General features: G+C 55.6%; 9 protein-coding genes across 9 annotated transcripts; 7 read left to right on the top strand and 2 right to left on the bottom strand.

Moving 5' to 3' along the window:
• Nucleotides 1–290: 290 nt before the first annotated feature.
• Nucleotides 291–1,005, top strand: EV422DRAFT_572643 (uncharacterized protein; the record flags this gene model as incomplete). Its single annotated transcript, XM_053073155.1, has 2 exons — nucleotides 291–636; nucleotides 701–1,005. The coding sequence occupies 2 exons, from the start codon at nucleotides 291–293 to the stop codon at nucleotides 1,003–1,005; spliced, it is 651 nt and encodes a 216-aa protein (XP_052920541.1).
• An 818-nt stretch (nucleotides 1,006–1,823) lies between these two features.
• Nucleotides 1,824–3,113, top strand: EV422DRAFT_370374 (histidine phosphatase superfamily). Its single transcript, XM_053066723.1, has 4 exons — nucleotides 1,824–2,114; nucleotides 2,224–2,344; nucleotides 2,423–2,794; nucleotides 2,907–3,113. Exons 1-4 carry the CDS (start codon nucleotides 2,026–2,028, stop codon nucleotides 2,994–2,996), a joined length of 672 nt encoding a protein of 223 aa, XP_052920540.1. The 5' UTR covers nucleotides 1,824–2,025; the 3' UTR covers nucleotides 2,997–3,113.
• Nucleotides 3,114–4,726: 1,613 nt separating this feature from the next.
• On the top strand, nucleotides 4,727–8,269 carry EV422DRAFT_370234 (uncharacterized protein). The gene is made up of 5 exons (XM_053066722.1): nucleotides 4,727–5,408; nucleotides 5,488–5,898; nucleotides 5,979–6,212; nucleotides 6,302–6,406; nucleotides 6,549–8,269. Exons 1-5 carry the CDS (start codon nucleotides 4,923–4,925, stop codon nucleotides 7,812–7,814), a joined length of 2,502 nt encoding a protein of 833 aa, XP_052920539.1. The 5' UTR covers nucleotides 4,727–4,922; the 3' UTR covers nucleotides 7,815–8,269.
• On the bottom strand, nucleotides 8,241–10,689 carry EV422DRAFT_572640 (uncharacterized protein; the record flags this gene model as incomplete). Its single annotated transcript, XM_053073154.1, has 5 exons — nucleotides 8,241–9,357; nucleotides 9,436–9,812; nucleotides 9,904–10,190; nucleotides 10,281–10,452; nucleotides 10,519–10,689. The coding sequence occupies 5 exons, from the start codon at nucleotides 10,687–10,689 to the stop codon at nucleotides 8,241–8,243; spliced, it is 2,124 nt and encodes a 707-aa protein (XP_052920538.1).
• A 1,323-nt stretch (nucleotides 10,690–12,012) lies between these two features.
• Nucleotides 12,013–13,701, top strand: EV422DRAFT_572639 (P-loop containing nucleoside triphosphate hydrolase protein; the record flags this gene model as incomplete). The annotated part of the gene is made up of 2 exons (XM_053073153.1): nucleotides 12,013–12,211; nucleotides 12,485–13,701. The coding sequence occupies 2 exons, from the start codon at nucleotides 12,013–12,015 to the stop codon at nucleotides 13,699–13,701; spliced, it is 1,416 nt and encodes a 471-aa protein (XP_052920537.1).
• A 402-nt stretch (nucleotides 13,702–14,103) lies between these two features.
• On the top strand, nucleotides 14,104–14,484 carry EV422DRAFT_572638 (uncharacterized protein; the record flags this gene model as incomplete). The annotated part of the gene is made up of 2 exons (XM_053073152.1): nucleotides 14,104–14,253; nucleotides 14,311–14,484. The coding sequence occupies 2 exons, from the start codon at nucleotides 14,104–14,106 to the stop codon at nucleotides 14,482–14,484; spliced, it is 324 nt and encodes a 107-aa protein (XP_052920536.1).
• An 810-nt stretch (nucleotides 14,485–15,294) lies between these two features.
• Nucleotides 15,295–16,487, top strand: EV422DRAFT_548895 (uncharacterized protein). The gene has a single exon (XM_053071690.1). The coding sequence runs from the start codon at nucleotides 15,300–15,302 to the stop codon at nucleotides 16,350–16,352; it is 1,053 nt and encodes a 350-aa protein (XP_052920535.1). The 5' UTR covers nucleotides 15,295–15,299; the 3' UTR covers nucleotides 16,353–16,487.
• Nucleotides 16,488–16,563: 76 nt separating this feature from the next.
• EV422DRAFT_510462 (uncharacterized protein) lies at nucleotides 16,564–17,233 on the top strand (the record flags this gene model as incomplete). The annotated part of the gene is made up of 3 exons (XM_053068930.1): nucleotides 16,564–16,824; nucleotides 16,846–16,977; nucleotides 17,018–17,233. 3 exons carry the CDS (start codon nucleotides 16,564–16,566, stop codon nucleotides 17,231–17,233), a joined length of 609 nt encoding a protein of 202 aa, XP_052920534.1.
• Nucleotides 17,234–19,843: 2,610 nt separating this feature from the next.
• EV422DRAFT_612416 (uncharacterized protein) lies at nucleotides 19,844–20,294 on the bottom strand (the record flags this gene model as incomplete). The annotated part of the gene is made up of 2 exons (XM_053073896.1): nucleotides 20,256–20,294; nucleotides 19,844–20,192 (listed from the first exon to the last, which is right to left on the bottom strand). Coding segments are annotated over exons 1-2 (381 nt in total), but the record flags the coding sequence as incomplete, so codon positions are not given.
• Between the last annotated feature and the right edge of the window lie 5,787 nt (nucleotides 20,295–26,081).

Here is a 26,081-nt window from a genome sequence, read left to right as displayed (position 1 = left end):
CCATCCGAAAGCTTTTAGGTGTGAAGTTTCGCGAGTCGAGGCCCGACAGCATTGCCGCCCGCGTGATTGTCCGAGCCATGGTTCCAGTGTAGAAGGGCTGCTCGTTCACCCAATCGCCCTTCGCTCGATCCAGCTGACACACCACTGGCCAGTCCAACACCTCTTGCCGCAGGCTGAGATCTCCAGTGGCGAGGATACGTTCCAGCGTGGGCTGCACGAATAGACCTCGCAACAAGAAGAGAGAGAAGAGTAGTGCGCCCAATGACGAGTGGTGCTCTCCGAAGAAGGGGATGGTGTACGTCTTCTTCTTGCTGGGATCGGCGATGGTGGCGGATTTGAGGAACGTGATGTCAAGTGTTCCACCAATTGTGAGAGCTGACGAGGCGGGTGATGCGGGTTCAGGCGCAACAGTCTTACCACAACGCCGCGGATGCTCCCGTAGCACGATCGACTCGGCTGCCAACACCGCTTCCAACGGTGCGACCCATGCCCAGGTGAAGGCTGGGGACGCTTACAACTCGGCTGCTGATACGACGTCCCGCAACATTGACGCCGACAAGGTCAAGGCTGCGGACACTTACAACCCTGCTGCCAACACTGCCGCCGCTCAAAGCTCGAAGCCTGCCAGCTCTGGTGGTATGTACTCATCGCAGATGCCCTGTGAATGTCAAGATGGTATCTTCATCCGGCATCGCCCCAGCCATCGCCCGCAAGCCCGTCACAACCTTCATCCGTGGCCAACCGGTCACAATGCCGCGGAAGTCCTTCTTCGTGGTGCAACAGCAGCCAGTTCAAGCGCACAACCGCGCCCACCAATCGAGCGTCCCCACGAACGGCGCCGTTCACGGATCCACGGCTTCAGGAAATGAACTTGCGCCTCAAGCTGCCGCTGCAGGAGGACAGGCTGGCTCCGCGACAGCCGTCAATCGCCGCGAGTCGTCGGGAGCTCGGCCCCCCCACCAGGGCTCGTCCTCCACAAATTCTTATACATCATCGGTGCCATAAATAAGCCGACGCGAATCGAGCGGCGCATCCAGCGTCGCCACCACCTTCTTCTCGCGCTCAACCCTACATGGCGCGCCGACTTCCTCGAGGTTCTTCAATGCAGCGAAACTCTGTAGTTCGATAGACATTTCTTCAATTTTCCCGCCGCTTTTCGATGACTTGGCGGCGGAGCTTCAGTGCTCGAGCTTGGCACCCGCCGTACGCCATCTAGGTCGTTCGCATCTGTGGCATTGACCTCGGGTCCTGTAGTTGATGTACGTGCACGTGGGGTATGCCCAGTCATCCCGGGCGAGGGGTATAGTTGTCGGAGGCGTTGCGGGGCGTGCGAGGGGGCGAATGCAAGGCACTGGCCTGCTGGAACATGTTCTGTGGAGCCCCCGAGAGGCCAGCGTATTGGTGAGCCCCTGGAGGACCACTCATGCCCATAATCCCTTGCTGCGTTCCTGGCGGAGCCGGCTGCTGCACGTAGTTGAGCGCGGGGAAAGAGGTATAAGGGTTGGGCCATTGTTGCTGCTGGGCGCTCGGTTCCCAAAGCAGCGCTGGCTGCTTGCGAAAACTGATGAAGCGGCGTCGCTGCTGGTGCTGAGCCCATACTCGTGCCAAGGTCTCGTATCATACTCGCCCGCAGTCGCGCCGAGGGCGCTCCGGCGGCACTCTCTTTCACCTGTGAGGACCCGGCTTCACGCAGCGCGGGAAGTACCGGGTTGAGTATGATACGAGACCTTTGGCACGGGTAAGTTGTTCTGAGCCCATAGGTTGTTGTCCAATGGCACGTGTGGAGGAGGAATCGGAGCCTGGCTGTATGGCCCCAAAGGCTGGTGGTTGACGTATCGCCGAGGTGTCTGTTGCCGTATTCCTTGCCCGCCACATCCAGCAGTCAACAACATCCCAACCAACCAACCTTCGCCCCTTCCCAACGGAGCGCTGTCTTGACTGCAAACAAGGGAAGCCTCTGCGATTGCGCGCGCGTCTCTCCACACTTCTCACATACATACTGTAAATTGTCAACTTTGGAAAAGTATGTACGAGACGGACAGCAAGGCAACAATGTCCCAACAGCCCACGGGCGCAGACGGCCAGCGACAGCAGCCGCCACGGCTGAAGCACAGGTAAGCATCGTCATCCCCCTCCGCCCTTACACCACAACGCATCGATGGTTTCCTAACTCACTGACCAAACCCCCCCCCCCCCCCCCGCCATTCCCATGCGAAAGCTAAGATGCTTCATCGTCCGGCACGGCCAGAGCATCGCGAACGTTCAGGGACTGATCGTATCGGACCCAGCTGTCGGATGCCATGACTTTGGATTAAGCGAGGTCGGGGTTGAGCAGGCCCTTGAAGTGGGTTAACTGTGCAGCCAGCAAGGTCCAACTCTCACGAAGAAATAAGTGTCTTGACACTATTGTGAACGTCCCCAGGCAGGCCGCGCCCTCAAGACGCTGCTGACCCAATCGGCCACCCCGGTCACGGCTCTCACAATCCACACCTCCGACTTCCTCCGCACCCTCCAAACGGCCCACCACCTCGCGTCCGAACTCGTTCCCTTCCCCGTAACAGTCACGTCCACCCCGGCCCTCCGCGAACGAGCCTTTGGCGATTATAACCACACCTCGGTGGCCCACTACAATGATGTGTGGGCGCACGACGCCGCGCGTGTGTGTGATGCCCAGACGGGTGTCGAGTCGCCTGAGGACGTGCGGCGGAGAGCGGTGGCGTTTGTGATGCAGGCGGATGAGGATGCGGGGGAGGGGGAGGTGTGTGTTTTTGTCGGGCATGGGGATACATTGCAGGTGAGTTGTGAGTTGTGGGGGGGGGGGGGGGGGATGAAATACAGGGTGGTGTGAGATGTGCTGAGGATGCAGATGGGGTTGATTGAGCTGACGGTTTGCCCCATTGTTCAAGATCTTGCAGACGGCGTTTGAGGGGATCAGTGCGTGGGATCATCGGACGTTGCCGCCGTTGGGGACTGCGGAGGTTAGGGAGTTGCCCTAGATGAAGGGTTGGGATGCAGGTTAGATGGAGAGAGACTGGCTGGCTGGGTAGAGGATCACAGGCGAGCATGAGTCGAGCTGAAGAGACGGTTGCAGAAGGAGGAGGAGGAGGAGAGAAGAGAGTAGCGCGACGACAATGCTGATCAGGAGGATAGATCAAAGAAATGCAGTCCCGGGCGGACGTTTCGGGGCGGATTACCGGTGGCCGCCGACTGCAGAACTGAGCAGATAATAGATGGCGTGTGCATGCACACCACACTTATGTGAGGATGATGCATCCATGAGAATCCTCCCTCTCCACACACCACCAGGGAACGAAGGGGGGCGTCGGGACACCAAAAGATGTAGCAGTGTACGGACTGGCGTTGGGGATGTGCCGTTTCCATGGGCCATCCCGCAATCCCGGTGTGGATCGGGGACATGGGAGTGGGTCGGAGCCAGACTGCCCGAGACCGCGGGAGTGGTGCCCGAAAGGAAGAAATGGGCCGCGGCGCAATCTTGGTTGCTCTCTCTTAATTCTATTCGGCCCAGAGCCCAGTCTGGGGGGAGCGTTTGTCATTGTCTCATTTCCCCCGCGCCATCATCCATCGGGGGCGCCATCGATCTATCGGTTGGCTCATCGAAAGATTGAGAAAACGGGGGACATAGCGGCACTCATAACATTGCCTGATTTGCATCCCATCCGCCCGCCCATCCGCCGCACCGACGCGCCCAGGGCGCCTGGCACCCGGTATACCGCGCGGCTCACCCCCGTCACGAAAGAGTGCACGAACGCAAGGGGTTGAAAGAGGGCGATCCTGTTCCCAGGGCCCCGTCTCTTGCGCGCGCGAGAGAGAGAGAGAGAGTGTCTCCCGCGGGGCGCACCGGCTGGGGCCTGGGGAACAGCGACTGGTACTACTAGTGCTCCTACTGCTCACTCTGGTAAGCGTGACGGCAGAAACAGAGCCGCGCCGTCAACTCACCCTCCCATCTCACCCACTCTCGCTCTCTCAACTCGCTATCTCTGTTCTCGCTCTGTTACTCTGTTACCATATCATAGCTCTTCTTTTCCCATTCATTCCCCCCCCACACTGCGCATACCCACCCGCTCTGGCTCACTCTCTCCCTCGCTCTGGCTCTCTCGCTCGCTCTCGCGCCGGCGTGAAGAGAAGCCGAGCCGCCCAGTTAAAAAAAAGTAAGTTACGGCTAAACCCACCCGTCCACACACCCCCCGCCCTGGGCCTACCACCGCCGGATTCCGTCAACCCGCAACCCTGTCAGGCCCATTGTCCGCCCTCCCATTGTAGCTGACGACCCCGGCTCAACAAGGGTGCGTAGCCACCTACCTATTCATGGTTGCGGGAGGACTTGGCTCGACGGTACCCTACCCAGGCGGAAACAGGCGTACGCTTAACGGTTCGTGCCGGTTAAGCCGCCCGTGCGATCTGGATGTGTGCGGGTTTCCTTTCAGAAATCCAATGTGTGAAAGAGGGTCCAGGAAAAAAGGGATGGGCGGTGTTGATGTGTTGTGTTGCGTGGATGTGTGCGTCTTTTGAATGCGGCTGCAAATGGCATGTCATCTCCGCTGACGTTCGCCACTCATCCCCGCTTCCTCCTTCCCTCTGCACCTTGTGGATTGGATTTCGCAGTAGATACAGCACTCCGGCACCCTCCCTACCTAGCTGGACCCAAAACCCTGTCCAGGCGCTTCCACAACATCCAACGACATCCCTCAATCCCTCGCCACCGGTCTGCATTCGAACGGCAGGTACGACTCCGCAAACCTGCATTCGGCACATGTGGTAGAGACGGGAAAGCTACAACACCACTCACTCCCCTTGCACACCACACAATTTGACAGCGCGAGAGCCGTCGGGGGACATCCCTCCTTTCGTCTCAACTAGAGCATCCCCGAATTCATTGACCACCGACAGCGAAAGCGAGAGACATGTACCGTTCCCCTCGCCATCATCCCATGGACTCAAACCGGCCCAATGAATTCAGCCACCCCACGCCTCCCGACAAACCGACAAAACGCCCACGGGACGAACACGCAGTAGTAGCCGGGCGGCGCACATCGAATGGGGAGGTCTCGACCTCTGCCGCGACCGAGCAGCCGACACTCTACACGCATTCGACCACGTACCCAACGACATCAACCCCCGCAGCGTACACCCACGCAACATTAGAAACCCTCGCCGCGGTCGCGACCTCCCTCTTGGAGTTACGGCATGCGGAGACGCGCGGCCGTCCCAGCACCGCCGGTGTGGTGTCTGAAGCGGTCAAAGCGAAGCCGCCGGTGGTGGTTGTGCAACCGCAGCCGCGCCGGCAGCCATCGACCGATGTGGAGAAGGCCGGGAGGAAGCGCGTGGTCGCGAAGGCTGCGGAAGGGGTGGAGGTAGACGGTCGCCGGGTTGAGAAGGTGGGAAGAGATGTAAGTGTCAAACGCTCGGGAGAATCCGCTGTACACATCCGGCACTCATATACCCTGCCGTCCTCACCTTTCCCCGCAGGCCCAAACCGCATCCAGTTCCTCACAAACCTCACGAACCTCACACACCATCATCACATCTCTGCCCCAAATCCCACCCATATCGCCCCCCCGACGGTCACCCCGACACCACTCGACATCAACATCATCCACGCGCACACAACCGACCTACCCACCACTTTTGAAACCGACCCCCCGCGCCGCGACGGATTCGGAGTGTGGGGAGGTGTTGAGGAGGGTTTTTGAGGATGTCACCGCCGCTGCCGTTCCACACCCTAGCACCACCAAGCAACAACAGCAGCGACAACGGCTAGGGGATCCACGACAGGCGAGGAAGGATGCGGGCCAGGTCTTGCGATCGGCGGCCTCGACAGCACGCTCACTACCATCACAACGACCGCCATCACCACCACCGGGGAATAGCCGTGCGGAGGTAAAAGACTCTCTCTCCTCATGCGTGGACGCGCACACCCACCTATGATGATAACTCTCTTTTTCTGTTGCTCACCACAGACATCCGCATACCCACCCCCGACAACAACCCCACCCCCGCACCCGCACCCGCACCCGAAACGCCGCACCTCCCTGAAAGATCCACGACCGGCGCAGCGGGCGCGGCGGGCGGCGTCACCGTCCCCATCGCAGTCGTCGGCTGTCCCGCATGTAGACGAATCGCGGGACTCGGTCGCATATACCCCCGGTCGTGGTGAACCCGACTCGAGAGGGGTCAAAGGGCCGCGCCGTGTGGTGAGTAACTGAACTGACCCCCCCCCCCCCCCCCAATCTTGCCTCTTACACCCCGCCATAACCACCTCTTGGCTCACATTTTGATGTAGTCGACGGGAGTGAGCAGCCTCCCCCGTCTCCGCCCCGAACTCCGGGCGCGCCTGAAGGCGTTTGATGCGTTTGTGTGGCGGTATGAGTCGCTTTATGGTCAAGTGGTACGTGTTAGCATCCCCCCGCCGTGGATCCTTACCCCTCCCCCCCTGCACATCACACCGGTCATGCATCCGCTTCTCTAAGCTCGATGCAAAGGGGCCCACATCATAACCGAGCCTAACCCTGCGCGACATACCCGTACAGAAATCCGACACGCACCTCAAATCCCAAGCCCCGAACGTCCTGATCACCTACCTGATCTGCCAACGCTCGGCGCACGCACGGAACGGGGGGAGGGCCCCGCCCCCGCCGCCGAGGTTGAGGATGCCGCCGCGCCCGGCGCACAGGGGTGGGAACTCTGCGTCGTCGGTCTCGTCCACGGTGTCGGCAAGGCCGGTGTCGGGGCCAACACATGCGAATGGGAACCCCCGGGGGGCGAGCGCGACGACTGCACAGGGGCGGGATGATGCCAAAACGGCCACGATAACAACCGCGCCGGCCCCGCTCCACCCCCTCGGCGACCTACGCTCCTCCTCCTCCGGGTCGCGATCGGTGTCGGTCCAAGGTCCGATGGAGTATGCCGCGCGTCCGAATCATGAGCATGTATACCCATACTCGGACTGGAAGAATGGCTACCACGATCCGCCGCCTCCCCAACATAGTTTGTCGTGGTCACCACCGCCCGGAGCGACGTATCCCCACCACCAACATCAGACGCAACAACAGTCGCGACAAGCATACCCCTCCGCGACACCCTCGTCCTCCTCACCCGCTGCGGCGGCGTTCTATACAACGTACCCTCCCCCGACGACGTATGAGCAGGACCCGCGGTATACCCAGCATGCGTTTTACCCCCCGCCGATGATGTATGCGGATGGGTACACGCGATACCCCCGAGAGAGCTACGGGTATCCCGCACATCCACAGACACTCTCGACACACCCACCCACACACACCCACCCACATGCACATCCGCCGCCACCGCATGTACACCCCCATCGGCCTGCACCGGATATGTACCCGCCCGCTACATACACACATCCACACTTCCAACACTACCCACCCAATCAACACCCCCGCCGCCCGCACCCCTCCTACCCGTCCCATGACACAACCGCGTACCCCTCAGTCCCCCCGCAAACCCACCTGCAATCGGACGGCACACTGACCAGCGCCGGAACCTGGACGGGCCCGTCCCCGCCACCGGGATACCACGATCCGAGAGTCGACACGCACCCGCCCCCGGACCCGCCCCCGGACAGCAACCGGAAACAGGACCGCCCGACACATGATGGGCAGGACCACCGACGAGATGAATACACCGCCCCCGTGACGATCCCGCCCCACGGCTATCACACCCTGGAATATCACCGCCCGTATCCGTACCCGCACCAGCAGCCCTACGTGCACTACCCGCCGGGGGACCCCGCCGGAATGATGGGGTTTCACCACCCTCGCGGAGGTGTGTAGTGAGGGACGCTTGTGGTGTTTGAGGAAAATATATATATACCCCCTGGTTTCTTTTTGTGGCTGATGCTTCCTTTGGAAATGGAGTAATGGAGTGGGCGTCGTTTGGGAGTTCAGGGGCGTTTTGGGGTTTGATGATGTTCGCGTGGGGATGGTGGACGGTTGGAAGGCGGAAGAGGCCACGGGTTGCGGGTTGATGTTCTGAATTGGGATGCTGCACCCGGCCATTCGCTTGGCTGCTGCTTGTTTCTCGGGCACATGTAAAGCTTCGTCCTTCAAGCTGAGAGCCATTGCATCCAGCATTGACTCGCTGCTCGGGTATCTAAACTTCTAAAGGACATTCACACGGGTGCCCGCTACGCAATCCCCCATCTCTGCCTACCCATCCCCATAAGTACTGTACTGTACTGTACGCCGCTTGCCGCCCCACTAAACAACAACAATCCTCGCCCCAACACCCACACTCGGCACCCCGGCCTCACTCACCAAAAACAGATTATACACCCCCTCGATCGCGGCCTCCCCAGCCCTCACACTCACCCCCAGCGCCCCATTCCCGTACTCGACCACATCCAACGCGACGTATCGTTGATTCTGATCAAACGAGTGCGTCGAGCTCCCCAACGCCATCAGGGCCGCCCCACGGATCGTGCGCGGACGTGGGCCGGTGTATGTTACTGCTGTTGCAGGGTTCGCCCCGTCGGCATCCCGGCGCATCGTGAATGCGATGACGCCCGGGGAGGTGATGACCGGCCGGGTGACGCACCCCGACGGGGATTGGAGGTACGGCGGGGTGAAGATCCGCACGTCGACGCGTTCGCACGCAATATCATGTCCGCCATGATCGATCCCGCCGCCGACAGCGACGCGGCCGTCTTGCAATAGGATGGCCCAGGAGTGGTATGCGCGGACATGTGGGTCGTTGGACCACCCAGGCAGGGTGGTGAGTGTGCCGGTGAAGGGGTTGTAGAGCTGTGGGGGCGGGGATTGGGAGGCGTCGAAGCGGTTCTTCCCGTTCACGAACAGCACGGTGCCGTCGGGGAGGAGAACGGAGGTGGGGTTGTCGCGGCTGAAGGTGCCGTCCGTGGACGTCCAGGTGGACGTGGACGGTGTGAACGCGTCGAGCGTCCAGGGCTGCGACCCCCCGCCGAGGGTGATGAGCGCGCCGGTGGGGCTTTGGAAGGCGGTCGCGTCGTACCCGCCCCCGCTCGGTCGCCCGGCGTTGGTTGGGATCGCGACCCGCTGATCATTGGGGGTGTCCACATCGGTGTTGTAATACACGATGGTGCCCTGCTCGCCCATCATCGCGACATGGCGGGGCCGGTTGTTGAGTGTGATTGGCCGCGGGAGGACGAAGATGTGGGTGTAGTCGCGGATTCCGGGGGTGATGAGGTGGTTTGGGATGTAGCCCAGGTTAGACCAGGCGTTGGTGGTGGGGTGGTACAGCGCGGCGTTGTCGTTGGCATCCGAGTCGCCGTTGCAGCAGCGGGCGAACCCTCCCGTCACAAGAATATCCCCGGACGGAAGAGCGGCTGCCGTAGGATACCTACACACATTAGCAATGTCGGTCAATACGTGTTCGCAGAGCTCGGAACGGTGATACCCCCGCACCCGCGATACTCACCACATAGTCCCAATCGGCGCATCGGGCGTCGTACTATACCCCCCCGTCTTCGGATCATACACCCTCGCATAACTAACCCCAACCTCCATCTCATCACTCATTCCCAAATTCCGATAACTCGCGCCCCCAACCACAAAAACCCGTCCATCCTTCATCGTCACCTGCCCCGAGCAGTACAACGTATCTTCCGCGCCGCGCCGTTGGTCGGGGATCGGCCGCGGGATGGTGAGGGTGGGGTTGCGGTTCGGTGGGGGAGGATTGCGCGCGGCGGCGAGGATGGCGGACGCGGGGATGACGAAGGAGACGCCGTGCTTGCGGGTGCCGAGGGGTTTGACGCAGTTGATGTAGTCGCGGCGATTCCAGCCTACTATATAGATCTTAAAAAAAAAGACACACACACCATTGCATAATGTCGATTAGCACTTTGCGAACGGTGATATGTTGTTAGTGGGATGCGGGGACACCCACCTGTCCATCCTGTAACAACGTCGCATGGATCGGGGTGACAAACCATCCGCCCTGCGGCTTATCCTGTGTGTAGAAATCGCTCGTATCAATCAAGTCGACATTCGGCGACCACGCGGGGGTCACTGGCTCGCAGACGCCCGTTGATGTCGGTGGGGCGACGGGGGTGGTCGTGGTTGCGGCGGTCGCGGTGGTGGTGGTGGTGGTCGGCGGGGAGGGCGGGATGGTTGTGGTGGTGGGTTGGGGACCAGTCACGGCAACGACGGGGTAATTCGCGCCGTTGTTGTTGCCTACGCCGCCCCATGAAACGAAAGCCCCACATCAGCCTAGAGTCGTCACACGTCAGAACGCTCCGACCCCCCCACACCCCCGCAGCTCACCATAGTAAGTCTTCCCATTCGCGGCGCTATACTGGATATAGAATCGCTGGATGCCCGCGGCGGGGTCAACCAACGGCGCGTCGTCGATTGTCCATATCTCTCGGTTGGGGACGTCGGTTGCCGGGCGAGAGTAGGTGGCGGGGATGCGGAGGGGAGGCTGGCGCCATGTTCCCTGCAACGCATCAAGTCAGAGGGGTTGTGATGTGTACATGAGATGTGATGCTATGATGATCCGTACCTGCCCATCACTGTAAATAAGCCAGACATTCGACCCGACACCCGTGGTCAGCACCTCGATCTGGACATTGTGCAAGCGGCCGCCGTCGAACGTGTAGCCAGGGAGGACGGAGACTTGTGCCGCGGCGTGCGCGATCGCTACCATCAGCGTCAGGAGAAGAAGGGAGGGCATCTTTGCGGAATTGACTCCGAAGGATTATAGCAGTGTGCGGGATGGGGGTTGCTGTACACCTGCCGGTGGAAGGCCCGCTCCCTCTTATGGGGAGGGCCTCCCTCATGTCCAAGCCCCGCTTCTCTTCGAAGGCCCCATATCATCCATTCTCGAGAAACGAAAGAAAGGTTGAAAGCCTGAGATGTGATTGCAGATGGCAATCACATAATCGATAATCGATGTTCACTCCATGTTCTCCATATCTGCGGCTTGCTGTTGGTTTTTTGTGCAAGTCTAGACCGCCGTTACGACATGAATAATTTCAAGGCTGGGGCCAAATTTGACGGGATTGCTCTGAGTGTCCGTGGCAAACCGGCGGTTTCCACACCTCTGTGGTTTGGTAAAGCCGTTCTCGGAGGTGCTTGTGGGAAAAAAATCGGATTGTTGGTGACGTTTGAATGAGACGCTCGCACCGAAGGGAAGATGGATTGGAGATAATCGACAAACGAGACAATGGGCGGAGTTTGCGATGTCCGGGAAACCGAACTTACCGTGAGTTCGGGAGGAGGGAGGAAAAGCCACGTCTGTCCTTTTCCCATTCAGTCCAGTCAATCCAGACGGCGTCTCGAAAGAATCGACCAGTGGCAAATGTGGCATCCTGTACTAGTACGCATTGTAGGCATTGATAGCCATCGGTCGCCGGGGCCAACTTTTCGCTATTGACGGTAGTAGGCATAGGGTGGATGGTTCTTCCGGAGGGTCGGACTAGTGATGAGAAGGTGAGTTTTAAAGAGCTTCCACCACTCTCTCTCTCTCCCTCCCGATTCTGTTTGTCGTTCATGTGAAGCGCTGTGGAACGAGTGAGCCTTCAACGCCTTGAAGGTGCTTTGGAGAGCCATTTGCGATACTCCCCCTCCTCCGTCAGCGGCCACAAACGCGTGGATCCTTCGAAGCCTCTTCGGTCTTCCCCACCTACCCCTCCTGCCCTCCCTCCAGATCCAATGCGTCCCTGGTGAGCCTGGGGCAGCAGTGAGGCTTGAGCACAAACGCTGACCGCCGATCCATGACATGTCCACCTATCTACCTTGGCATATGTACTGTTCAGTATGCGGACCAGCTGAAGTGAACCAAATGAAAGAGAAAATGCGGTGGGTCACTGCCCCGCCAAGTACACATGGTTTGTGGAAGGAACTATCGCTGCGCACGTAGGGTTGGGCTTCCCCGCGGTGCATTGCAGTTACTCTAGATTTAGGTTCTGAGGAGCTTAAAAGGCCGAAGAGTGCCACCTCAAGGCCTCTCTTCTTTCCACCACCACCCAACCGGCCCGCCTCCAAATCCCAAGCGATGTGCGCTAAAGCTTTCCCACCCCCCTCAGACTTCTTCGACACAGTCCTGGCCTTTCCCTTCCCACAGATCGCTTACGCAACCTCCAAGCGCATCTCAACCCTCCTCAAAACCCGTGTCATCGAACCCAACCCCGACGAGCTCTTTGACTACGAAGCATTTGCCGCGGCTGGGAAGTGTATAATTGAACCCGCGCAAGGTAATTTATAGCATGCGAGCGACGGGAGAGTGGGTGCCTGTCTGCAACGAGCGAAGCGAGCGGCACGGTCTGGGAGACCGCCTTACGTGAGCGATGGGAGTGCGGGCGGAGCGAGCCCCCATTGCGCCAAAGGCGCAATGCTTCCCCTAACCACGGTCATTGGCGAGCCTCAGCAAGCGTCAGATCTTTTGCGAGCGAAGCGCAATGCCTCCCCTCAACCATCCAGTATCATCCATTGCTTCGCGACCAGTGCTCAACCTCACCGACTTGTAGATGTCTACAGTTACGAAAGGTGCTCGTACCCACAGCCGGAGTGGAGCGAAGACGAGCCGTGGCGCCGCAATGACAATGCAGACGACGACAGCCACAAGTACCGCGCCGCGGCAGCCGGCAACGCAGTCACCACCCAAGTGATCGGATGGAACACCGTCGACTGGAACGACGAACACCTAACCCTCGTAGTTCTCAACCTCACCGACTCCTTCAGCAACGACACAAAACACGTTTTCATCGCAGCCAAGAACGGCGTCGCCGAACGCTTCCTCCTCGCCGTCACTGACTTCTCCCGCAACATGACTGACCGCATCTGGTCGTTCCAGGACGGCCGCTTCACCGCCGACCGCCGTCTGTACACCGACATCCAAACCTCCACCTTTGACAACCTGATCCTCGCCAACAACATGGCCGCAGAAATCAAATCCGACCTCGAACTCTTTTTCGCCTCCTCACAACTCTACAAGCGTTTGAACATCCCCTGGAAACGCGGGGTGCTATTGACCGGCCCCCCCGGCAACGGCAAAACACATTTGATCAAAGCTTTGGTCAACCACTTCAAACAACAACACCCCACCATCGCAATCCTCTACATCAAAACCTTCACCGCAAGCTGCGCACCCGACGACTACGCCATCCGCACCGTGTTCAAACGCGCGCGCGCACGCCCGTGTATCGTCATCTTTGAGGACCTGGATGCCTTGGTCAAACCGGATGTGCGGTCCGCTTTCCTTAACGAATTAGACGGGTTGTCGGCTAATAACGGCGTCGTAGTGGTCGCGAGCACGAACCACCCGGAGGAGTTGGATAGCGCGATCCGGGACCGACCTAGTCGGTTCGATAGACGGTGGGCGTTTGAATTGCCGGGTGAAGTTGAACGACTCTCCTACCTCAAGAAGTGGTTCTCGGCTCGTGAATTCGACACACCGCCCAGTGACGAGGCCATGAAGGAGGTAGCCGGCGCCCTAACTGCGGGGTTCTCGTTCGCGTATTTGAAGGAGTTGGCGTTGGGGACCACGTTGCAGAGTGTGAGGTTGGAGGGTGGCGACGGAGGCGAGGCGGGGAAACAGGGGGCGATGGACAAGTTGTTGATGGAGCAGGCGGGGGTTTTGGGAATGCATGTGAAGAAGGCGAGAGAGGAGGATGCGGGGGGATCGGGAGAGGGGAAGAGTGGGTGGAGGGGCAAGAAGTGGAGGAAGCATGTTGCTGGGCGGTAATGGGGTGGAATCACTGGGCGACGTTTTCCATTGTAGGTAGCATTATGTATCATATCATAGGTCGGACTTGCGAAATGAGACTTTACATTTCTCCGTTTTTTTCTATTCATTGCTGAGACTCCAAAGTTTTGCGGCTGGGGGGTCTTTCTGTCTGTTGATCCACGCGCGAGGGGCTGAACGCGTCGCTGTCACGCTGTTCTGTCACTCTTCCTTCCCACGCGGCGGCTTCCCGTTCGTCCTACGCGTTCCCGATGTTCCTACGCGTTCCGATGTTCAGCCCGCGACGTCCTGTACTGTATAAAACGAGGGTCATGCCACACTTCCCCTCTCGCACATCCATCATTCAGCAGCCACCACCCTCAAACCCCTCGAACCTTCACACCCACTCAAAACGTGCAAGCCATGACATCCTTCCCGGCCGCCGCCCGCCGTCTCATCGCAATCAACATCTTCACAGTCAAGCCCGGCACGCAACCCGAATTCATGGCGCTGTTGAAACAAACTGGCAAGGCGAACCCGCCCGCCGGCTGCCTTTCCATCCAACTTCACGCGGTAAGCATATCAGCCCATGCAATCATATGGGGGGGAGAATTACTGATGTTTTTGTAGTCGGTGGACGGCACCAAAGTCCTCAACCGCAGCGAATGGGCGTCGCTTGAGGCCTTCGAGAAGAGGTTTCAGACGGATGGTAGCAAGGAGGCCTTTGCGAAGATTCGGGAGTTGGTCGAGAGGGTTGAGCAGGAGATGTATTGGTTGGATGAGGCGGATGTTATCGTCCTGTAGAAACGACTTTGCGCAACGTGAACGACATCGAGGCTGTGGTGGTGATCCGATTTTCTTCCTCCTCTCCTGCCCCGCCCTCTAAGACGGTCGAAGAAAATGTGAGCACTGAAGCGAAGTTGGATCGTGTGGAGGTGTATCACAAGATCGAATAGAATCGCTATCCGCCATAGACTTAGCCGTTAGCCAACACGAGGGGATACAGTCGTTAGCAACCTCCCTTAGATGTACAGTAGATCGATAGATCCATAAATCCCATGATACTACGGAGTTGCGCCATGCACCGAAAGCATAAGATTTTGCTTCTGGAGCAAGCCTCTAATGATTGGATGCACTCACTGGGACTTATGCCTCGTGCATCCCGTGTCCAAAGGCCCAAACCGAAAACGCCTGCATCGAAATCTAATCCCCGAATGACGGAGCTCATCTCACATGCACTGAGATGCGGGGTCCACTTACTTTAGGGAAAAGCCTGCAGGTCAACCTCCCGGGATGTGAGCAGGACGACGAGCCTCCGGCCCTGACTGCTCTCGCTCCGGTGGCTGCCGGCGGGGAGATTTCGAGATGGTTTCTATCGCTGATTGGCGATATCGTTGTTCTTTTTCGCCTGCGGGTTGGTATTTTGACCAAAGCGAGCATCGCACTGAGACGGGGTTGATGTCCTCCATACAAGGTATCTCGAATTATGAGTGCCATGAAGAGTGATGTTCTTATGGACGGACGGGATGGACGGACTTTCAGAGTGTCGAATTTCATAACCATGGAGGCAGTCCCACTCAGATGGAGACGCACAGCTAGACCATGGAGATTGCGGCTGGATGCTTCTCGAACAACATATACAGGACATAGAAACCAATGCCCGCGAAAGCACAAGAGGCAAATTCGGAGGGGACTCCAGAAATCGGACGACGCGTGCTTTGTTACACATCGACCACCAAATCCGCACCTACCGCCCGGCCCGACGAGTGTCGCCGGAGCTGGCGTACCTTCTCAAACTCGGCCCTCATCTACGAAACAGCCATGCGCATGTTGCAAATTTTGTTGAGACCATTCCCTGCGGTTCTGACTTTGGCCTTTTCTCGCGCGCCGCCCTCCATTGCGTTGTGGTGGAAGAACTGGCGAGGCACGTTGGAACGACGGTGACGACCGCCACCATCACGACCGGCGCTGGGCACCTCAGCCCCGCGGATCGATCTGGCGATGGACAAGATCCAAAGAGACTTGGCAACGTTTGCCTCCTGCGCGGCCATCACCTCCCGGCAGCGCGCTTCCGTGCCGAGCAACTACGGCACGGCGGTGGATGCGGTGACGAGGCTGCCTTATCGGCCAAGATGCTGGGCGTCGTCGAGTGGGCCTTTCTTGCCCCGGCATTGCAGCGCCTCTTGGCCCAGGCCAACTTGAACCTAGAACGGGCATGTCGGTGCCTCGGTTTGGTGTTAAGAGGGGGCGAGGATCTCCGCGCTCTTGGGAACAAGTTCAGCTCCCTGAGGCAGGAGGTCCTGGTCAATGCCGACGGCGAGGGATCTGCGAAGTACCCTGCGAGGGGATATCCGGGTGCACTCGACAAGTGGCCGAAAAAGTGGAGATACGTAGGAATCCGCGCGGCCCTGCGGAGGACGTTGCCAACAGCGTCCGCGTCGACTGCGCTACCACCGCAGTCCCCAATCCGCGGATCCGAGGGGCACCACCGACGACGACAGGATGGACGTCAACAAGCCCCGCCGACGTCCCCGGCGCGACTCCCGGCACGACAGCAACTCCCGCGACTCGTGCATTCCATGCACCGCCTGGACATTGAGTCCAACAAGATCCGAGGCCCCGGTGAGACGGTGGCCTTTCCATGGGCTTTACACTTTACACTACGTTGGTAATGTCATCGAGTTGCAGACGACGTTGGGTACGTGCAATCTGTTTTCGGCTGAAGGCACAGGAGAATACCAGAAATGGTTCATATCCAGAGTCATCATTCATTCCGACGGCGTCCAACCCCCTAATACGTTTTTCCGAATCCTTTTTTAAAAGCGCCCGTCTTCCGAGTTAGGCGAGGCCTTTGCCTTTTGGGAAGTGCTTTTGAACGCGTTCATGAGCTTGGTAGACTTGGACCACTTCGAGCAGGCCCGCATGGCAGAAGGCCAGGTTGTCGAACCTGTCGCACCGATTGCTGAACAAAGCGAAAACGGAAACGAAGCCACTGAAGCCAGCAACGACGCGGCTCCGTCCGCTCCGCAGCACCCTCCACGACTTCCTCGTCACCTACGAACTCGTGGAGCTGGAGGCGCAACGCAAACCCTTCTTGCGCCCTTCTTCCTCCCAGAAGCCCATACATGCGGAACGCTGTTGGACGTAGTATCATTTACCAAATAGGAGAAGGCGGCGTTCTACATATCTCTTGCGCTGATGGGTGTTCCATGGATGGTGGTGACGCCAAGGACAGAATCGGTCTTTCAAATTCAAATCTACATGATGCTGAGAGAGCTTTTCGACTACGCCGTCAACGTAAACGAGAAGAACTAGGTCCCCTGTGCGTGTATGCCAGGATACCGCCTGGGCATCCCCGATATCGCCGCCAATTGCCGCGGTGCTGCCCTGGACAGCGGCTCTCGTTGAGCAGGATTTCAATCTGGAGATACTGCTCGCTGCGAAGGAGCACCATTTGGAAAAGCTGAACTTCACCCTTGGAAAGCGTAACAAACTTACCACTTCCATCGAGGAGTACAAGGCGAAACAGGCCGCCGCGCCGGCCGATAACTGATCTCCGGAAGCGACAGAGAAAACCAGCCGTGGGACGAACAACTTCTTAGAGGGACTATAGATGTTTAATATACGGAAGTTTGAGAAGAGAAGTGCGGTAGCAGGGAGCGAAGGATATCTTGGCATCACATTCTTCCATCTTATGGGCGCTTGGAGGCTCTCCTATCTGCATTACTATACCGGGGCGGAGTTCAACGACGTGAAATAGAAGCTTCACAACAACAGTCTTTCCAGGCATTATACCTCGATTTTCTCTGCCTTTTTGTGCGCACCGCTCTCCTCGACCTCCCATCGTTACTTTGCTCTCTCCAACGCCCTGCACATATTCGAATTTTTCCGCAACTTTCAGCAACTTTCCGACGCTTGTCCTTCTGCCATCTGGCCAAGATTGCAAACCCCGAGTGGGTGAGGTAGTTGGCGTAGGATTCCAACCAAGCAAGGTTTCGGCATGCTTTCGGGGACGTCGAAACATAAGCTCATGGTCAACCCATCGTTGATTGGAAGGAATCATGCCAAAAAATTGACAGTCGGGTAGCTTGGGGTGATTGAACAACAGCAGCGGGCTCGTCTGGAAGAAGGGCAGTTGTATGGAGGGACGACATACCAATATAGCAAACGACTCGCAATTCGCTCAACATCTGCCTTCGTTCCTTCCTTCTGTCTCGGCTTCTGCATCGGATATGTTAAGGACAGCTGATGGACGCTGAAAGACGCCCTGCATTTACGGGCATCGCGACACTGTCGGACCCGACCTTTCTCGGGAAATTCATGAAGATTTCAGAATCAGGAAAGGGAATGGAAATGCGAACTGCCGGGAAAGCTATCCCAAAAGCTGGATTGCAGTGGACTACGACGGACGGTTGACGGGCCCAAGACATTTTGTCGCCAGGAAGCGCTTTGTCAGATGAACCGCGACGAAAGCGGGGGTTGCCAGAATCGGCACAAGAACACAGGGATATATTGTCAGAGGTCGCCAGAAGGGTAGTCGCGAAAGGAGAGTAAGAATCCAGCAACAAGCCACCCAACGCCCGCAACAAGTACAGATTCGCTCAGTTCCGAAGTAGGAGCCGCAATGTGCTATTGCTTGTGTTGGAAGAACGTGTTGGGCATGACCGCCAATCGCCTTTGCGCCCGAGGTCTCCAATTCACGTTTGTCGTTGACACGCCGGCCTAGCAATCGCAACGACGTTGCCCATCATGCAGGTCATGTACCGAGCCCGCAAATGAACGGAACCACCAGATTTTTGGGTGGCGTATGACGACGGTTTCATGCGGCTGAACCCAGAGGGCGTCATGTTCGGTTCTCTTGGAAACTGGCAATGTCAGCGGGGCTGCTCTGCAATGTGTGAGAGTTCAGTGTCGCGGTTGCTTCCATGGAACTGAGTCCTCCAACCCTTTCGCCAAGAAGCTTGTGAACGGGTTCGAGAACTCAGTTTCATGGAGGGCGGACACATCATTTGCACGACCGCAAGTTGCTGATGCTGCTCGCCCTTTCCAGCACATTCGGCCTGTTGATAAGACGTTTCCTCGAACTCACGCATTGTTGGGTTTCCCACATATCCTCAAAAACCCGAGAAGAAGCCATGAAGTCCCAGATGCGCGGAATCAGTCCTCGCAGCACCACCGGTCTTTCGCAGCACCGGAGCCTGGACATGTGATGGAAGTCAACATCACGGCGGTTTATCTCCTCACCAGGGCATCCTTCGTGTGGTTGTCAAATACTCCAACCGCAGCAGAACCGGCGACGGCGGCTACGCTGGTAACGGAGAAATGCTTACATGGGGACCCGACCTTGTATATGGTGGTCTTGGGGGGAGGACAAGGCCAGGTGGAACGGTATCAACATTTTTCATCCGAAGTCGGAGGTATGTGTGTCGATGAATGCATGATTGCAGCATGGATTTGACATGATATCTTCACAGATTGCAATTCTCATTGTGAATTCAACAAAATCTACCGGCGGTGCGAAACCACCTGTGTGACCAAATGAATGGGATCCTGCGCCAAGGGTCAACGTAGCAAAGCATGTTCTCTATTCGAAGAAGCGATCTTCAACAGCCGCCGAAGTAGGAAAGTTATATGCGCTCCAGCCCACGGTCAACCACCCATTTGGGGCGCATAGGATTCCGTGGACCCCCGCCGATGAGCTTCAAATGGCTGCTGTAAACCCAAAACGACCTGGAAGTCTTTATTATCGAGACCGCTTCACTCAACCGCACTTTATTAGCAAATGTCTCCCTCCGTTTATGTTCACTGCCAAAGTCGGCGCTAACTCAACTGCCGTCAGGGATACTACTTCGTCTGGATGGGAATATGGTTACAATCTGCGATGAACCGGGGCCGGGTTGTCAGGACTTTTTCAATCGTGTAGATGCTGCCTGAGCTGGCTCTGCGCTCGGCAAGGTGCCGATGTACATCAGACATTGCCATGCTTCTTTCTTTGGTTCCCGACGTTTGTCAGCTTGCACTCTTATATAGGAAACATGGAAGACATTCTTGCATACAAGTTGCCTTCATCGGCGACGCCTCAGGCAGAGGTACAATGATGTGGATGGCAGATAACCACCACGGAAAATGCGATGGGGTGAAATCTAGACTACCGGTTATGGGAGAATGCGTCTGGTCTGCGGCCATTGCCAAACACCACCGAACGCACAATCGAGAGGAAATTCTTGGTGCTCAGGACGTCCCGATTGTGCATTCTCATCCGTAGTCGTAGTGGTCGTCTTCCAGGAATCTCAAATGGTGTCCAGTCTTGGTTGATACATTCAGGGTTGGGGCAACCCACCAATCCATGGACGTATTCCATTCTTCCCCTTTGAACTTGCCACGGCCGAGATGACAGCCGCTGTCGGATGTTTTTCTTCACACGGCCGTGGCAGTCGGGGCACACGGACGACGTTTGATACTCATCCAGCAAGTAGCATGGAATGCCGTTTCTCGCAAAGAGTGTGCGGAATCTGTTCCATGATGAGTTAGCATAATAGAATACATAGTAGATACCACCAATCATGGTCACTCACCCCTTGGTCTTCGATGACTCCTGAAAGCGCATCGTTTTCCCAGCATCGCTCCAATCACCCAAGATGACCAAAAAATTCTTTCAATACCGGCGTCGCATGTTCTTAATGAGCTTGCTCTCAGACATTTGCCGCAGTGAGAACGCCTTGAACCTGCGAGCGACGTGAATCTCATCCTGGTAAAACTCATCCAGGGCGGGATCTGGGATATGGATGGATGTCAGCCCATGTATTACTAAATTTGAAGACAGCGCAAAATACATCATACCCGCATCTATGTGATCCACAATGAACGCTGAGACCGCCTTGATGTTCATGGTCTTGTGCGATGGAATATGTGATTCCATCTCAGCGATGCCAGCATTGATCTTTCGCTCTCTCATGTCTCTTCGAAAGTACCGAGACTTTGTCTCGACCGCCCGTTGATTGGATGTGTATCTGGTATGGGGTGGTGCATTGTGAGAACGCTGCAACGGAATGTCGCCGCAATGGGGATGGTGGGCGGAGACGGGGGGCTGGGGGGCGGAGACGGGGGGCTGGGGGGCAGAGACGGGGGGCTGGGGGGCGGAGACGGGGGGCTGGCAGGCGGAGACAGCAGGGCAGTAGTAATCAACTGAAACATACCAAAATGGCCGCTCCTTCTTGATGTCTCGACAGAACAAGAGGTCACGCTTGCCCGGATCAATGCTGACGATGTTTGGAGCCTCCCGTAGTTCGGCGATGTGGTGCTCAAAATACAGCTGCTTGACTTCTTCCTGCATTTGGGCTTTGCTGCGCTTCCGGGCGCGATGGCTGTACTTGAGCCCTGGCTTCTTGAAGTGGATGGTAGCGGAATACCCGTTTGTGCTGATTGACCCATCGAATTTGAGACCAAGCTTCTTTCGATGCTTGAAGACCTTAGGGTTAGGGTTAGGGTTAGGGTTAGGGTTAGGGTTAGGTTAGGGTTACAAGACCCCCTGGGTTGGGTTTTATTATTGGGTTGCCTGGAACCCTAGGGACTTAGGGTTAGGGTTAGGGTTAGGGTTAGGGTTAGGGTTAGGGTTAGGGTTCGGGTTAGGGTTAGGGTTAGGGTTAGGGTTAGGGTTAGGGTTAGGGTTAGGGTTAGGGTTAGGGTTACAGGACTGTTCCCGGTTATGGGTTATTTTTGGCCATCCAAAAAGTGTCAAATAAAGTTGCTAGCAATGTTCAGGGGCATCTTACTGTAATGTGCTTCAAATCTTGGGGCATGTTTTCCACTCAATGCCCCGGGAAAATCTGTTTTTCCGATTTTTTACTATGAAAATATTGCCAAAATGCATTTTCTGAAACTCTGAGTGGATGGATTTCGCTTAAAGTGAGATATGTCTCAGAAAACATCCCCAAAAACATCTAGGAACCTTCATCTACTCTAGTATTCATCAACTCCTGGCACTTTTTGTTTCCAGGCAATATGGGGGTGTTCTCCAGTTGGCGGCGAATGACTCATTTTTGCTATGATCTCGGGGACGGAGGCGGAAGCGAAGTAGAGAAGACAGGGTGAGAGTGATAGGCGACAAGAGATTTTATTGGCAAAACAAGAAACAAGGACTAGAACAGGAGATGAGAAGAACTGGTGTTGATCTGCTGGGGAGGAAGGGAACGGACAAAGAGAGGCCGGCTATTTATAGATAGGCAACCCAGCAGATCAGAGAACTACAACAACAAGAGGGGACTGGGGGGGCATCAGCTATGCTCCTAGAGCGTGCGTGGCGAGCGTAGAGAGCATTGCTACAGCTGCTGGCTATGGGGAAGTAGTGGGGGGTGTGGAGAAGCCGAGGGGGGGATTGGCGAAATGAGAGGAGAGAGGAGGAGTGGCGATATTGCAAGAGGATTGGCAAAATGAGAGGAGAGAGGGGGAGTGGCATTGACATTGACAGGGTAGGGTTAGGGTTAGGGTTAGGGTTAGGGTTAGGGTTAGGGTTAGGGTTACAAGACCCCCTGGGTTGGGTTTTATTATTGGGTTGCCTGGAACCCTAGGGACTTAGAAATTTTCGAGTTTTCTGGCTTTTGGGTGTGTTCTACAGTTCGAATTTTTGACTCTGAGGGAGGTAGTGGCGGGGGGTATTGCGCACCTAGGCAAGTCGGGGAGGACTAGGTGTGCAAGGGCAAGTGATGGGTCATATGGGCGGTGGTGCGGGTACGGGGGGGGGGGGTTGATATAAAGGGGACATATATGTTATATATACGTTATAGGACTTGTGCAAATTGGGATTTTTCTAGTGCCGATCCGGAGTTGGCGTCCTAATTGAAAAGTTGGCCCCATATCATATTCTCTAATTGAAGTACTCTCGGATTGGCAATCCGTGCGGAAACGGCTTCAGAAACTTAGAAAAACGAAATTTTCACGCGACGGGGGGTAAAAAGTTGGAAAATGTGGTGATATCTCAACATCTGGCTGACTATCCAGTGTAGGGCACTTAATGAAAGTTGATTGTAGCCTATGGTTTGCATAGCTGATGTGGTAGCAAATCTTGTGTAACCTTGCTTTTGGCTGAAGAACAGGGCCCCTTTTCAATTCTCAAGTCGTGATCCCCAAGACCTCCTAACAAAAGACACGAGTACGCATGTGCAGGCAAAGGGGTTTGGCCGTGTTCTCCAGTAAACATTTTGTGAATTCCGCTGTGCATCGTAGACTGTTTGTAGGACCCTTGCGGTCTGTTATTTACCAAAACTGTTGAACATTTTCCGGTTAAAGCAGTGTTCTACAGTTTGTCCATGCAGGTTAGAGCACGTGACCTGGGCTTGCTTGCAGGGTACGCAGAGTGAGAGGGTTGGGGTTAGAGATTTCCCAGATCACTTATTAAATTCAGCCAAACTGTCTCTGTCATGGAACATTTAAAATGGTGGAAAGTAGTATTGCATTTATTGATTTAGAGTACATTGGAAAAGCGCACATTCAGAAAAGGGTTTTGGTGTAAAGTTCTCAACGACATTCAACAGTACTAAAGGACTTCCGCAAGCATGTCACGGACTTGGTTCTGTCCAAAAGCCGTACAGCACTCAGGGTACCTGGCGCAGCGGAGACGGAAACGATGCTGACCGCCAATGCTATGAAAAGCTGAGCCTCCACAGTTGGGACATTGAAGCTGATCACGATGCTGATGGAAGAGTTCACGGATATTGCCAATGGGAGCAGCATCAGGCACTTCCCCATCCCCATGACCCCACCAAGCACGAGCAGGATCAATGACGGGTGCAATGCCTTTGAACCATCCGGGATTGAAACCAAAAGAGTTGAGAACATCTCGGAAGCGCTGACAGTCTGTCACAGTAGTCTGTCTATTGCGATCTCCTCTGAATAGAACTCTGGTGGCAGCGTCCATGATGCCATTGATGAGACTGTAGTACTCTTCCACCGGCACAAGCTTCAAGGAGTTTGCGCCCATGTGCTGGAAAATGGTCTCGATCTGGTCCAAATGGAGATTCAAAACCATCTGTTCCGCTGATTCCAACCTGGCGCACTGAACTCGCACTTCAACTCGCATGCCAGTAATGTGGAGCGGGTGACTGTTGAGCCATTGACGTAAACCTCTCAGTGTCTCACTGCGATCCCCAAGGCTGGACTTGGTTTGGGGCATTCGCGAAGACAAAGTCGAAGAGTAGGCTTTGAGCGCATGAACAAGCTTTGGGTAGCAAGTAACCCAAACATTGGCGTGACCCGCAATGTCAAAGCGGGTGGACCCAAATCCCTCACCAAGGATGGTGAGCATGGGAAAGGTGGCGCCAACTCCACGTCCATTGTAGCGAACCAAAGGAATGACCCCATGAGTGTTCAACGTCTGACCAATGTCCCATGTGTTCAGTGCAGCATCGGGATGGTTGCTCACTTCCTGATCAAAGGAATAAGCTGGCAAAGTCGGAATGCGTTGCTTCATTCCATACTGCACAATGCGTACAGAGGGTGACACAGCACCAATGATGTCCTGGAACCCAGACATCAACAGATTTTGCCGCCCAGCAATCAATCGTGAGTGATCCGTGCTTTCCCTCACGATGATCGAATGTTCATTGTGAAGTAACTCAAGAATCCTTGCCTTTGACTCTGGATTGAATGGAATGCTAATGACACAAGGTCTGCTAGCGATCCGCATCCAACCGGCGAAAGCTTCACTGTCCTTGATATGCTGCATCACTCCAGACAGTTCAACCAAGGTGAAGGCACCAAAGAGGGTGGTCAGCTTTGTGGTAGGGAGCGTAAAGGCCATCCAGTCCACATCAAAGTAGCCAGTACTGCGAAAGACCCCAAACTGCTCATCCTGAGGGGCAGGAGAGTGATGGTGTTCCTCATCTGAAGAGCTTGAGCGAGAAGTTGGCAACTCGATGTCCTCACGCCCCTCATCACTATGATGATGAAAGTTGGAGCCGTTTGAACCAGAAATGGACAACTCCACATCCAAACTGCCGATGCTGGATGAGGTCTGGGAGATTTCGACCTGAAGGCTGGTGTTCGACATGGATGAGGTAAGGCTTGACGGCGAAAGGGTGTTGTTGGTGAATGCGGTGAAAGGCATGGTGTTGGCCCTGGTGTTGGTGATGGTATTGGTGTTGGTATTGGCGTAGGTGCTGAAACGTGGTGGTGGTGCGTGCTTTTGGAGGGAGGGAATCTGAACAGCCCTCTCCTTTTATAAAAGTCTGGCCAAAGGCAACCTGGAGCTGTTCTTCAGTTTTTTTCTGCAACCCTCCCCTTTTTTTTTCCTAACTTTTTTTTTCTTCCTTTTTTTTTTCACTAATCCTTTTTTTTCTCGACTTTTTTTTTTCACTAATCCTTGTTTTTTTCCTGACTTTTTTTTTTCCACTAATCCATTTTTTTTCGACTTTTTTTTTTCACTAAAGTTTTTTTTTTTTGACTTTTTTTTTTTCACTAATCTTTGTTTTCTTCCTGACTTTTTTTTCCACTAATCCTTTTTTTTTCGACTTTTTTTTTTCACTAAAGTTTTTTTTTTTTGACTTTTTTTTTTTTCACTAAGGGTTAGGGTTAGGGTTAGGGTTAGGGTTAGGGTTAGGGTTACAGGACTGTTCCCGGTTATGGGTTATTTTTGGCCATCCAAAAAGTGTCAAATAAAGTTGCTAGCAATGTTCAGGGGCATCTTACTGTAATGTGCTTCAAATCTTGGGGCATGTTTTCCACTCAATGCCCCGGGAAAATCTGTTTTTCCGATTTTTTACTATGAAAATATTGCCAAAATGCATTTTCTGAAACTCTGAGTGGATGGATTTCGCTTAAAGTGAGATATGTCTCAGAAAACATCCCCAAAAACATCTAGGAACCTTCATCTACTCTAGTATTCATCAACTCCTGGCACTTTTTGTTTCCAGGCAATATGGGGGTGTTCTCCAGTTGGCGGCGAATGACTCATTTTTGCTATGATCTCGGGGACGGAGGCGGAAGCGAAGTAGAGAAGACAGGGCGAGAGTGATAGGCGACAAGAGATTTTATTGGCAAAACAAGAAACAAGGACTAGAACAGGAGATGAGAAGAACTGGTGTTGATCTGCTGGGGAGGAAGGGAACGGACAAAGAGAGGCCGGCTATTTATAGATAGGCAACCCAGCAGATCAGAGAACTACAACAACAAGAGGGGACTGGGGGGGCATCAGCTATGCTCCTAGAGCGTGCGTGGCGAGCGTAGAGAGCATTGCTACAGCTGCTGGCTATGGGGAAGTAGTGGGGGGTGTGGAGAAGCCGAGGGGGGGATTGGCGAAATGAGAGGAGAGAGGAGGAGTGGCGATATTGCAAGAGGATTGGCAAAATGAGAGGAGAGAGGGGGAGTGGCATTGACATTGACAGGTAGGGTAGGGTTAGGGTTAGGGT

The sequence above is a fragment of the Fimicolochytrium jonesii genome (assembly GCF_025526975.1).
Source record: "Fimicolochytrium jonesii strain JEL569 chromosome Unknown EV422scaffold_50, whole genome shotgun sequence".
NCBI lineage: Eukaryota > Fungi > Chytridiomycota > Chytridiomycetes > Spizellomycetales > Powellomycetaceae > Fimicolochytrium > Fimicolochytrium jonesii.
The sequence above is the reverse complement of the archived record's forward strand: the minus strand, read 5'-3'. Positions and strand labels throughout refer to the sequence as shown.

What these genes read in the sequence shown, in the direction of transcription:
- EV422DRAFT_370374 (XM_053066723.1), top strand. Translation starts at nt 2,026, where the DNA reads ATGTACGAGACGGACAGCAAGGCAACAATGTCCCAACAGCCCACGGGC. An exon ending in CCGCCACGGCTGAAGCACAG is followed by an intron (nt 2,115 to 2,223) that starts GTAAGCATCGTC and finishes GCGAAAGCTAAG; the next exon opens with ATGCTTCATCGTCCGGCACG. An exon ending in GGCATGGGGATACATTGCAG is followed by an intron (nt 2,795 to 2,906) that starts GTGAGTTGTGAG and finishes CCATTGTTCAAG; the next exon opens with ATCTTGCAGACGGCGTTTGA.
- EV422DRAFT_370234 (XM_053066722.1), top strand. Translation starts at nt 4,923, where the DNA reads ATGTACCGTTCCCCTCGCCATCATCCCATGGACTCAAACCGGCCCAAT. An exon ending in TTGAGAAGGTGGGAAGAGAT is followed by an intron (nt 5,409 to 5,487) that starts GTAAGTGTCAAA and finishes CTTTCCCCGCAG; the next exon opens with GCCCAAACCGCATCCAGTTC. An exon ending in AGTCGCTTTATGGTCAAGTG is followed by an intron (nt 6,407 to 6,548) that starts GTACGTGTTAGC and finishes ATACCCGTACAG; the next exon opens with AAATCCGACACGCACCTCAA.
- EV422DRAFT_548895 (XM_053071690.1), top strand. Translation starts at nt 15,300, where the DNA reads ATGCTTCTCGAACAACATATACAGGACATAGAAACCAATGCCCGCGAA.